The sequence below is a fragment of the Heterodontus francisci genome, chromosome 8 (assembly GCF_036365525.1).
Source record: "Heterodontus francisci isolate sHetFra1 chromosome 8, sHetFra1.hap1, whole genome shotgun sequence".
In the NCBI taxonomy this organism is placed as follows: Eukaryota; Metazoa; Chordata; class Chondrichthyes; order Heterodontiformes; family Heterodontidae; genus Heterodontus; species Heterodontus francisci.
The window spans coordinates 100,056,958-100,069,643 of NC_090378.1; the positions used below are offsets into that span (position 1 = coordinate 100,056,958).

The following is a 12,686-nucleotide window of genomic DNA, read 5'->3' on the forward strand; positions in this document are numbered from 1 at the left end:
GAGAGGTGCAGGAAAGACGAACTGGGTGTTTCTCCCTTGGCATGTTGATCTCCGACTGCCTTCAAACACAGTCCACACCCCTCTCTGATATTTACTGCTGGTTCCCACACCCCTGCCTAGTTAGATTAAACCCTCCCCAGTCGCACTAGCAAATCGCCCCACAAGGAAATTTGTCCCAGCTTTGTTCAGGTGCAAGCCGTCCAGCCTGTACAGGTCCCACCTTCTCCAGAACTGGTCCCAGGAACCTAAAGCCCTCCCTCCTGCACCATCTTTCTCGCCACACATTCATCTGCAATATCCTACTATTGTTGTACTCACTTGCCTGTGGTACTGGGAGTAATCCAGAGATTACTACTTCTGAGGTCCTGATTTCTAAATTCTTACCTAGCTCAATAAACTCTCTCTACAGGATCACATCCCTCTTCCTACCTAAGTCATTGATAGCAATGTGGACTACGACTGCTGGCTGCTCACCTGCCTCCCTCTGAGTGTTCTGCTGCCGTTCAGTGACATCCTTGACCCTGGCACCAGGGAGGCAACATACCATCCTGGATTCACGTCTGTGGCCGCAGAAATGCCTGTCTGCTGCCCTGACTATCAAATCTCCTATCACTATTGCTCTTCCAGTCTTCCTTGTGCACCCCCCCCCCGCCCAATGCAGCTGAGGCACCTGTGGTGCCATGGCCTGTGCTTTGGCTGCACTCCCCAGATGAACCATCTCTTTCCTCAGTATTCAGAACCGAATACCTGTTGGAGAGTGAGACGCATTCACAGCTCTCCTCACTACCTGCCTGTTTCTTCTTGACTGTCTGGTGGTCACCCTTTCTCTCTCTGCCTGCATACTCTTGAGCTGTGGGGTGACCAGATCTATAAACTCCCTCTCAAGGACTCTCGCATCCTTCCTAAAGTGTGGTGACCAGAATTCTCCCCTAGTTGGGGCCTAACCAGAGCTTAATAAAGATTCAGGATAGCATCCCTGCTTTTGTATTCAATGCCTCTGTTTATGAAGCCCAAGATCCCATATGCTTTTCTAATCACTCCCTCAGCATGTCCTGCCATCTTCAAAGATCGATGCACATGCACCCCCCAGGTCCCTTTGTTCCTGCACACGCTTTAGAATTGCGCCATTAAGTCTATATTGCCTCACCCTATCCCTTCTGCCAAAATGCAGTACCTCACACTTGTCAGTATTAAATTCCATCTGCCACTTGTCTGCCCATTCTGATAGCCTATCTATGTCCTGTTGCAGGCGGTTTGTATCATCCTCACTATTTGCTCCTCTAAGTTTGGTATCATTGGCAAATTTTGAAATTCTACTCTGTATTCCAAGATCCAAGTTATTTATATATCGCAAAAAAAAACAGTGGTCCGAGCACTGAACCTTGGGGAGTATCACTATCTACCATCTTCCAGTCTGAAAAACAACCATTTACTATGACTCACTGTTTTCTGTTCTTAGCCAATTTTTTTAAAATCCAATTTGACGCTGACCCTCCTATTCCATGAGCCTCAATTTTGTTAACCAGCCTTTTATGTGTACTTTTTCCAAACGCTTTCTTAAAATCCATATAGACAGCATCCACCACATTCCCTACATCAACCTTCTCTGTTATGGCATCATAAAATTCAGTTAGATTAGTCAAGCATGATCTGCCTTTTACAAATCCATGCTGGCTATCCTTAATTGACTCAAACCTCTCCAAGTGTTTGTATTTTTTTTTTCTTTGATTACCTACCACTGATAGACTAACTGGTCTGTAGTTGCTAGGACTGTCCTTACAGTTTGTACTAACTCCATCTGATTGTGTTTCAGGATTCAGTGAAGGAATCTGATCAGAAATTACGGTTTGGTGGGCCTGTCGTCAGCAGCCTTTATCAGGAGGAGATGATCAGGTATGTTGATTAAATGGTTTTACAAATGACCATGTTCACATTTTCTTTTTAAGAAAAGCATGTAATTGACTGGGCTGCAGTTCCACAATTATATAAACTGGTAGATATATCATCATCAAAGACAAAAATTTGCAATTATGTATTCTCTTTTAGCATAGAAACATTCCCAAGCTGCTTCACAGAGGCATCATAAAGAAAACCACTGAACAGTTAATTGGGCAAGGATCTACTTCACGCTTTCAGTAATTGTACCCTGCAAATATTCTGTCGTATAGGCTGAATTTTTTTATTTAATTGCAGTTTTTCCAAGTTGAACAATTTCATTACTAAATGTTGATTCCTTGAAATATCTCTCTTGGATAATCATATAATTATGTTCAGTACAGTCTTTACAGTTCTTGTGCAGTTCTCCAAATTCAAGGCCATGGGTTCATTTGATGAGATACATTTTAATAAATGCAAAATTCACAGTGGGAAATAATGAATCTTTAACAGATTCTTCCCAATTATTCCTGTTTGTCATATGAGGCTGGAAATGTGAGTGGGTCCATTAGAGTTTGCCTGGAGTCCATTTTGGAAATGGTGCTGGCACACCCTACTTCACCATAGCTGAAATGAAGTAATGACTGTTGAACATCTTTCATTTGTTTACTGTTCTGATCTTTGTGACCTGCTGCACTGTGACATCATGTTTGATGTTGAGTTTGAGATAAAATCAATGATAGGAGCAGGAAATAAACCCAATCAAAGTCAGTTTGATGGTGCATTTCTAAAACACACATCTTTTGAAAGTAGATGGACTGCTAAACTGTGCTTCATTTGTTTTGGGTATGTACATCTTGATAAGTGTTACTAATTTAGATGATTACTAGCATGAGGTCATGCAGCTTTTACCTTCTGCTACTGGGTGATTCCCTCCCCCCACACCATCCATGTAATTCCCTGGTTCACAGAATATATAGAGAGCTTAGTGAAATTTCACATCAATGCCAGCACCATTTAATGTTAAAATATCTGCATTTGAGGAGCAGCTCCATTTTGAAATGATGTAAAACAGGAATGTACTAAATTGGGTACAAAAGTTAGCAAAGGGAAATCACAGCTGTCCTTTTCACGGTTCTGTGTGTGATGGTACTTTTGAGCTGATCTTGGTGAGGGATTTTCAATGTTAAATTCCTTGCTATCTTTAGATACCTCAGTACCTTGGTAAATGTAACCTGTCAGTGATAGAAAAACAATTGGATGTTGTTTGGCTAAAGTTGAATCCCAGTGGTCAAAACCCTATTCATAAGACTGGAAGACAGATCAAAACTATAGCTAGTCTATCCATGAATGAAACTTAGTTTGCTCCCTAATCATCTATATCTTTTAATAAATTGAAGACTTTAGCTTCCACTATCTTAACCAGAAGATAAATTCATGTACTAGTCACTCTTTCCATGGCATCTGTCCTAAATCATCTGCAGTTTTAGCCACAGAGCATGTGACTCCCAGCTCCAGACCATTTATAAAGATATTGAACAAGAGAGGTCCTAAACAGGCTCTATGGGACCCCAACCTCCCTGGCTGATGACAATCTCGATTTCTTTATTTTTACTACCAGCCTTTCCAAAGGAACTTTATCAAAGATCTTACTGAGTGCACCACATTCATTGCCTTACCCTCATCAAATTACTTCGTCACACCCTCAAAGAAAACTAATTAGTTAGATTGGCAAGACCTCTCGTGCAAGAACCCATACTAGGTATCTTTTATGATTTTAATATCCAGATGCTCCATGATCTTATCTTTAGTAAGAGTTTCCACAAATTTATGTATAACTGATGTCAGACTCACTGGTCTGAGTTTTTGGATCACTTTTGCTACCTATTTTTAAAAAGATGAGTAACATCTGCTTTTCTCCAGTCCCCAAGTAGCTGTCCTTGCACACAGCATAATAAATAATATAAGTGAATTAGAACATAGGAAATAGGAGCAGGAGTAGGCCATCCAGCCGCTCGAGCCTGCTCCGCCAGATCATGACTGATCTACCTCAACGCCATTTCCTGCACTATCACCATATCCGTAGATATCTTTAACAGCTAGAAATCTATTGATATTTGTCTTGAATATACTCAATGACTGAGCCTCTACAGCCCTTTGGGATACGGAATTCCAAAGATTCACCACCCTCTGAGTGAAGAAATTCCTCCTTATCTCAGTCCTAAATGACCTACCTCTTATTCTGAGACTCTGCCTTCTGAGTCTAGACCCCCCCCCCCCCCCCCCAGCCAGGGGTAACATCCTTCCTGCATCAGCCCAGTTGAGCCCTGTAAGAATTTTGTATGCTTCAATGTGCTTTTGGGGGAATTTTATCCTAGAGATGGGGGTCTTGACGTCCAGAGAAACTGACGCCAAAATCCCCACGTCACCTCTTCGGACAGCCTGCTAAATTTATCGCCAATCAGGCACTTATGTGGACGGCGGCTGGCCTTCCATAGAATAGAATCAGAGAAAGATTAAGGCATAGAAAGAGGCCACTTGGCCCATCATGTCTATGCCGACTGAAAAACGATCGACTCATTCTAATCCCACCTTCCAGCATTTGATTCGTAGTCCTGCAGATTACTAGATCCAGGACCCTGTTGCTGGAAGTTCCGCCCTTGCAGAGCTGTGGGTAATCAGAGGCTGGCAGCTGAAGCGCCACCGCACAGCCAGTGGCTGCTGTTGTTGTTGCACCCACCAGAGGCCGAGGAGCGTTGCTGGAACCAGACCTCAGATAGGACAGGGTTGGGGGGGTGGGTGGAGGGAGGCGGTGGTGGGGGGGCGGGGGGTTGGCTTGGCGGCAAGGGTTGGCTCTCAGCGGGCCCCCTGCCCCCTTCCCGATGCTAGCTCCCTTGTTCAGGCACTAAGCGCCTTTTAATGAGGGCACCACCCCCCCACCCACAGAGCCAGGAAGCAGCCCTCACAATTTTTCATGCCATGCTTCCCATGCAGTGACAGGACTGCCTGTCGCATGGCTAATTGCGGCTACAGCGGGAAGAGGCCTTTAATTGGGGGTTAATTGCCTAGTTAAGGGCCTCAATTGGCAGCGAGGTGGGAAGGCCATTCACAGGACTAAATTTAGGCCGAGGCGGGAATCCCAACCCCCACTACCTACCTGATGGGTGCAGTTAAGGAATAGGAACGAATGCTCGACTGTGGCAGGAGTTAACTGCCGACCTTCAGTTGGTGGTGATGCAGTTGTGGGGGAGGGGAAGTTGGAGATCAGGGAAACTTAGAGCAAAAACAAAGCAGTTATAACAGAATATTTTCATTTTCACACAGACTGGAAGAAGCCGTGCATTTAAGTGATATACAACAACAGCAATTTGTGTTTCTATAGCGCCTTTGACGTCGTAAAACATTACAAGACACTTCACAGGAGCATTAGCAAACAAAATCTGACACCGAGCCACATTAGACATTAGGACAGGTAACCAAAGGCTTGGTTAATGAGGTAGGTTTTAAGGAGTGCCTTGAATGAGGAAAGCGAGGCAGAGAGAGAGGGTTTAAGGAGGGAGGTAGAATGTAGGGCCTTGGCAGCTGAAGGCATGGCCGCCAATGATGGAACAATTAACATCGGGGGTGTGCAAGAGGCCATAATTGGAAGAGCGCAGTAATTACAAAGGCTTGTAGGGCTAGAGGAGGCTTCAGAAATAGGGAGGAGTGAGACTTTGGAAGTATTTGTAAACATGAATGAAACTTTTAAAATTGAGTTGTTGCTGGACCGGGAGCCAACATAGATCAGCCAGCACAGAGGTGATGGGTGAGGAGAACTTGGTGCGAGCTAGGATACAGGCAGCAGAGTTTGGGATGAGCTCAAGTTTATGCAGGGTGGAAGATAAGATGGGAGACCAGGCAGGAGAGCATTAGAATAGTCCAGTCTAGAGGCAACAAAAGCATAAATGACAGTTTCAGCAGATGAGCTGAGGTGGGACAGAGTCAGGTGAGTGATGTATGGAGGTGGAAGTATGTGGTTTTGGTGTTGGAGCGAACATGCGATATGAAATTCAACTTGGGGTCCAAGATTGTGAAGGTCTGGTTCAGCCTCAGACAGTTGCCCAGGAGAGGAATGGAGTCAGTGGTTATGAAATGGAGTTTATGGCAGGGACTGAAGATGATGGCTTCGGTTTTCCCAATATTTAATTGGAGGAAATTTCTGTTTATCCACTACATGATGCTGGACAAGCTGTATAGAAAATCACAGAGAGTGGAGGGGTTGAGAGAGGTGGTGGTGAATATGTTTTTGAACACAAAAGCAAAATACTGCAGATACTGGAAATCTTAAACAGAAACAAAATGCTGGAAATACTCAGCAGATCAGGTGACATCTGTGGAGAGAAAAACAGTTAAAGTTTCAGGTTTGTGTGACCTTTTATCAGAACTGGCAAAAGTTAGAAATGTAATAGGTTTTGAGCAAGTGAAGGGGGTGGGGGGTGGTGGAAGAAGAACAAAAGGGAAGGCCTGTGATAGGGTGGAGGGCAGGAGAGATTAAATGACAAAAAGTTTCGTGGTACAAAGGGTAGTGATGGGACAAGGGAAGAAATAAAAGGTGTGTCTGGATGAGATGTAAATGACAGGATAGTAACACAAGGTATAGGGATTAAGAAAAACAATGGGTGTGGGAAAAAAATGAGCCAGCAAAATATCCCCCACGAAAATAGGAACAAATGGGGTCAGAGGTTGTGATCTAAAACTATTGAACTCAGTGTTGAGTCCGGAAGGCTGTAAAGTGCCCAGTCGAAAGATGAGGTCCTGTTCCTTGAGCATGCGTTGAGCTTCGTTGGAACACTAGCAGGCCAAGGACAGAACGGTCAGAGAGGGAACAAGGTGGAGAATTGAAATGACAGGCAACAGGAAGCTCGGGGTCATGCTTGCGGACTGAACAGAGGTGTTCCACAAAGCGGTCACCCAGTCTGCTTTTAGCCTGTCCAGTGTAAAGGAGACCACATTGTGAGCAGTGAATACAGTATACTAAATTGAAACATTCCCTTCGGAATGCTAAAAGGGGAGGGAGGAAAATAATGCGTTTGGTGGCATCATGCTGGAGGTGGCATAAATGGCAGAGGGTAATCCTATAAATATGGAGGCTAGTGGGGTGGAAGGTGAGGACAAGGAAAACCAATTGTGGTTCTGGGAGGGAGGAGAAGGGGTCAGAACAGAAGTGTGTGCAATAGATCGGACGTGGTTGAGGGCCCGTTAACTACCATGGGGACGGAGAGGGGGGAAGTCCGCGGTTGAGGAGAAAGGAATACATATCAGAAGCGCTAGTATGGAAAATCGCATTGCCCAAACAGATGGGACGGAAATGGAGAAGCTGGGAGAATGGAATTGAGTCCTTGCAAGAAGTGGGGTGTGAGGAAGTGTAGTCCAGGTAGCTGTAGGATTCCGTGGGCTTATAGTGAAAATTGATAGTCTCTTCCCAGAAATGGCGACAGAGAAGTCAAGGAAGGGATGGGAAGAGTCAGAGATGGACCACGTAAAGTTGAGGGAAAGGTGGAAATTTGAAACAAAGTCAATGAAATTTTCCAGTTCAGGCGAGAGCAGTAAGTGGCACTGATACAGTTATCAATGTACCGGAAAACGAGGTGAGGGAGGGGGCCTGAGTAGGACTGGAACAAGGAATGTTCCACATATCCCACAAAAAGGCAGGCATAACTAGGACCCATGCAGGTACCCATAGCAACATCTTTTATTTGGAGGAAGTGAGTGGAATTGAAGGAGAAGTTGTTTGACACGAGAACAAGTTCAGCCAGGCACAAAACAGAATTAATTGACAATCTGATGCTAGGGGAATATCTCGCAAATTGTAACCATAATATCATTGAATTTGATACTTGGTTTGAGAGGGAGAAAGGAGAGTCACCAACCGTTGTTTTAAATTTAACTAAGGTGCACTTCAGAGGAATGAGAAATTAATTGGCCATATTAAACTGGGTAAAACTGTTAATGATAAACCTACAGACAAATAATGGGAAGTATTCATTACAGTAAAAAACTAGTACATTACCCCTAAAAGATAACGGCTCTACCTCTTGCTTCCTTGAACCCATTCCTACTAAACTGCTTACCACACATTTTCCCTCCTTGGCCCATATGCTATCTGACATTGCACATGATTCCCTCTCATCTGATTTGTCTCCTTCCCTTTCAAAATTGTCATCCCTCCTCAATCCCTCTGTCCTTAGAAGCTACCATCCAAACTCCCTCTCATCTCCAGCTTTTAAATATATTGTTGCTTTCCAAATCTGTGCCCATCTTTCCCACAACTCCCTGCGTGGAAACGCTCTAATCAGGTTTGTGCCTGTGACATATATTGAAGTGAATTTGGACTGTACAAATCTGATTTCATGCTGGGTGAACTGGAATGACCTACAAACCTTTGTGGGCAATTTAATATTTTATATATTTCTGTAAGGTTCCCTCAGTTATTTTATTTCAGGCTAAGAGCTGCAGTTTCTTCAGTCTTCCCTCAGAGCTCAGTCATTTGGTCCCAGAGATTAGCTTGCAGCTTTTCTGTGTAATACCTGCACAAGTTGAATGTTTCCCTTGTGTCTTGTGATCCAAACTCAATATCCGATTCAAGATGAGGTAATTAAAGAGACTACATTGTTTGGCAGGACAATATCTACAGTCCGTTCCGGTGATGTTGAAGGAATTTGCTTTAACATTGACTAACCTCCAGTCTTCTGACACAATCTGTATACCTACAGAAGTTTAACATTCTGTAGGCTCATGGTTATGCCACTGGACTAGCAACAGAGGCCAAAATATAGTTATAAAAAAAAAAATTGAAGAAACCCAAACTGTAAGAAACAGTTGTCAAACAAGCTGGAGTTTATCTGTACGTTATTGTGGTTGCTTCTTCTTCACCTATCATTCTCCTCAGATCGGCTAAGTACTCTGTGAAGGGCTTCACTGCCACTTCGTTAGATTAGAGAAGTTTCACCCTTATGATATCGCATGATGATTCTGGAGACTTGTTACCTATCCAGTTAATACCTTGCAGTTATTTCAGCCTTCAGTTCTCTGATTTAGCCGAAGGGTCTTCTCCAAACACAGGCCATTTCACACCACTTCTGGAGAAAACACACATACCTGCCTTGTCCAGTCATTCATCACTAGCAGCAAACAATTCTCTTTTCTCACACACTTTGAATAGTTTAGTTGATGTTGCAAAGCTCTTCAGCTTTAGTGCAGCAACCTTGATATGTCAGATATGTCCTCAATCCTCTAATGTTTAGCCAGGTGGAGTAAAGGTTGTCTTTATCAAGCTACTTGGTGCTGCAAAGATCCTCTTCAACAGTGAAGATTACATGCTAATTAACTACTGACTTTCATTGCAGATAACCAAAAATTGTGACTTCTCCATTTCAAATCCTATGTTCTCCTGCCAATGTCAGTGTTCAAACATTTATAATTCGTAAGAAATTATAGAGCTTGGCTACCGCATTTTGTGCTGGTCATACATGCTCTTTATATGTTCGTTTATATATACATTTTCAAATACAAAGAGAAATAGATGGCTGAAATTTAAAAATGCAGTACACAAGTAAGGCTAGTTGACAGTGTTGGGGGTTGGGGGTGCGGATCCATGGTCTTTTAGGAATACTGGTTTTTGATGTCTTACTGGACTATGTCTCTGGGTACTTCACAAGGGGTAGCAAACCTAATAGAAAAGATGGGCTTTGTGAAGGTTTTTAAAGCTGCAGACAGTTGAAAGGTGAAGGAGAGAAATTATGCCTTTGGCCTTCATGATTCTCTCTTTAGAATAAGATTTGACTCATCCATGACTTGATGCCAGACAGGCAGCTAATGGTATAGAAGCAGACAATGGACTGAGGGAAGTGGTAGAGAGCTAGGGCTGGGTACCATCGATGTTGTCACGCCAACTGGCTTTGTTGAAAATTTTCTTTCATCCACTGACTAAAGATCTGAATTTTTTTAAAAAGACATTTAAAAAAGAATAGCTAAAAGGATGATTTTGCTTATAGCTTAAGATGGTCACCTAACTGTCTCCTACAATGCAAGACTTTTGAGGAGGGAGATGAAATGTTTGCTCATTCCCCAGAAAAAAACAAAGGATCCAGGAAATTTAAGGGAATTGCTTGTTCTTTTTAGGAAGAAGAAAAATACTGCTAACTGCTATGGTTAATTCAGAGTGACTGTCATGTGACAAACCCCTCCCCATCTGTAGTTTTAGGCTGGAGTTTCCTCTGCAGCAGAGGAAAAGCAACTGGACTCTGACCTGAGCAGACCTAAGTGGGTCTCTCTCTCTCTCACTCTCTCTCTCACTCTCACTCTCTCAAAGCTTCAAATCCTGTCTGTTGACTGACCACCTTTTCATACTACGGCTACAATCAGAAATCCCGTTGGAGGAAATCATCCGGATCGCTGTCTTCAAGAGACCTACCGAACCAGTCATCTACCTCTTCAAACTAAAAGCTTAAGGACTATCAGGAATTAAGCTAGAAGTTGGCTGAATCACCAAACGCCACAGACTATATGCCCTTTTTTTCTATTGGCTCTAACTCAATTAATCTATCTATCCCCACTTTGTAACCTATTTGTGTGTGTGTGTAAACCCCTAGTGTGTGTGTCAGTGAAAGTTGGCGCACAGTTTATTATTTTCATTAGTTCTGTTTAAGTACAATAAAGTGAACCTCTTTCTTTGTTAAACTCAAGAAAACCTGCCCGGTTGGTTCTTTTTATGATCATAGCAAATAAATAATCAAACACCTACTGAATTGGCCAATACATTCACTTTAAGAAAAAATTAAACCTGTTGTGGTCAAACAAAGAGAGGGAAAAGAGGGAAGCCCTTTGACCGCTCCTCACTTGATTGTAACAGAAATCTGGGGGCTCTCATCTGGGATCAAACCCAAAGACAAATGGAAAATTGGAAGCGGGAAACAAAGTAGATCACTAGCAATAATTTAAAACCTTCACTACAGGTTTTCTTGTGGCTTTCAGTGCCAGAGTATTAAAATGTCCGCATTGGAGGCCAGTAACTTCCTAGAACAGAATGGAGTAACGTGGACCAGGTTAAAAGCCCTATTTATTGAAGAGTTGAGGAATGTAGCTGGCAAGTTAGAGATTACTATCCATCCAAAAGCCAGGAAGTCTGAAATCCTAAAACCTGTGGCCAACCATTTTAAAATTGACACTGAAGAACTGGAGACAGGCATAGAATCTGAAACAGACAGTGTAACATTAGCTAAGGTACGACTAGAGCAGAGGAGACTAGAATTAGAATTCTAGAATGAGGAAGAGCAGAGAGAGTTTCAGGAAAGGGAGAAAGAAAGCTTTCCAGAGCGAGAAAGAGGAGAAAGAATTCCAGGAAAGGGAAAAAGAAAAGTAAGGAAGAGAAAAAGAAAGGAAAAAAAGAAAGAACATTCCAAAGTGAATTAAGGCAGCTTGAACTGAATAGGGGAAGACCGAGCGTACCCAGTGAAGGAACCGTTAGTGAGGGAATTAGCCCGAGTGCTGAGCTCTTAAAGTTCTCCCAGTTGATACCAAAATGCAATGAGGGGGATGTGGAAGCATTTTTCATCTCTCTTGAAAAGCCTGCAAAACAGTTGAAGTGGCCAGTACAAAGCTGGATACCGTTACTGCAGAGCAAACTAAGAGGAAAAGCCCATGAGGTTTATTCACTGTTGCTTGATAGTTCTTCAGATTATGAGGTTACGAAAAATGCAATAAAACCTGCACCCCTAATTCCCATACCATTTTTTAGGGAATCGTTCAGCAGAGTGGGGCCCCTGTTGAAAACAAAAGGGGGCTAACCGTATCTTCTCACCATTGTGGATGTGGTTACCTGATTGCCAGAGGCTATCCCTCTAAGAATTATCTCTGCCAAATTAGTGGTGGAGAGGCTAACCCAATTCTTCACCAGATATGGGCTGCCTGCTGAGATCCAGTCGGACAGGGCATTAATTTTATGTCCAGTATTTTTCAAAAGGTAATGGGTAATCTGGGCATAACCCAGCTAAAGTCCTCCGCCTGAGCTGTACCACCAGACCCTACAGACAATGATCAGAGCATACTGCTATGAGTACCCCATGACTGGGACAAATGGCTAGGATTTCTTCTGTTTGCTACCAGGGACTCACCCAATGAATCCACTGGCTTTAGTCTCTTTTGTTAGTTTATGGACATGACGTGAGAGGTCCTCTAAAACTAATCCAGGAATGGTTTTTGGGACACGGATGAATCTTCCCTGTTAAACTACATCTCCATGTTCTGAGAACAGCTCACGAGAGCCTGTGCAGTGGCTCAGGAACACCTAAAAACCTCCCATACAACTATGAAAAGGCAGGCAGATAAACATGCCAAGGCCACAACGTTTTAGCCCGGAGACCATGTGTTAGTGCTATTATCAGTACAGGGAGAACCATTGAAAGCCTGGTTCAGTGGCCCTTAAAACATAGTAATGGAGAATTAGCAAGATGAATTATATAATTGACACCCCAGGTCGTAGGAAAAAGCAACGGCTGTGCCACATCAAAATGTTAAAATGGTATCAAAGCAGTGAAGGGGACAAACAAGCACAAGTCCGTCAGGCATTCAGGAAAGAGCAGGGCGAAAGGGACAGTTATAATGAGTTAGAGGGAGACTGGGAGGATTCCCAGATTGAGCCCCTTACCATCCGGTTAGCTGACCCTGAAATGGTAGGGAAATTAAACAGCGTACTCTCCTATTTAAACGCAGAACAGAGAGGAGATCTAACAAGTCAGCTCACAGCATTTAAAGGGATCTGCAGGGACAAACCA

The 12,686-nt window shown here is 43.2% G+C and overlaps 1 protein-coding gene across 3 annotated transcripts in view; it reads left to right on the plus strand.

The window, feature by feature from the left end:
* acbd6 (acyl-CoA binding domain containing 6) overlaps positions 1-12,686 on the plus strand; it is a 261,449-nt gene that overhangs the window by 123,848 nt on the left and 124,915 nt on the right. For all 3 annotated transcript variants that reach the window (XM_068037834.1, XM_068037835.1, XM_068037833.1), the window contains exon 4: positions 1,814-1,893. In XM_068037834.1, the coding sequence (XP_067893935.1) occupies positions 1,814-1,893 (80 nt within the window). The remainder of the gene's footprint in view (positions 1-1,813; positions 1,894-12,686) is intronic.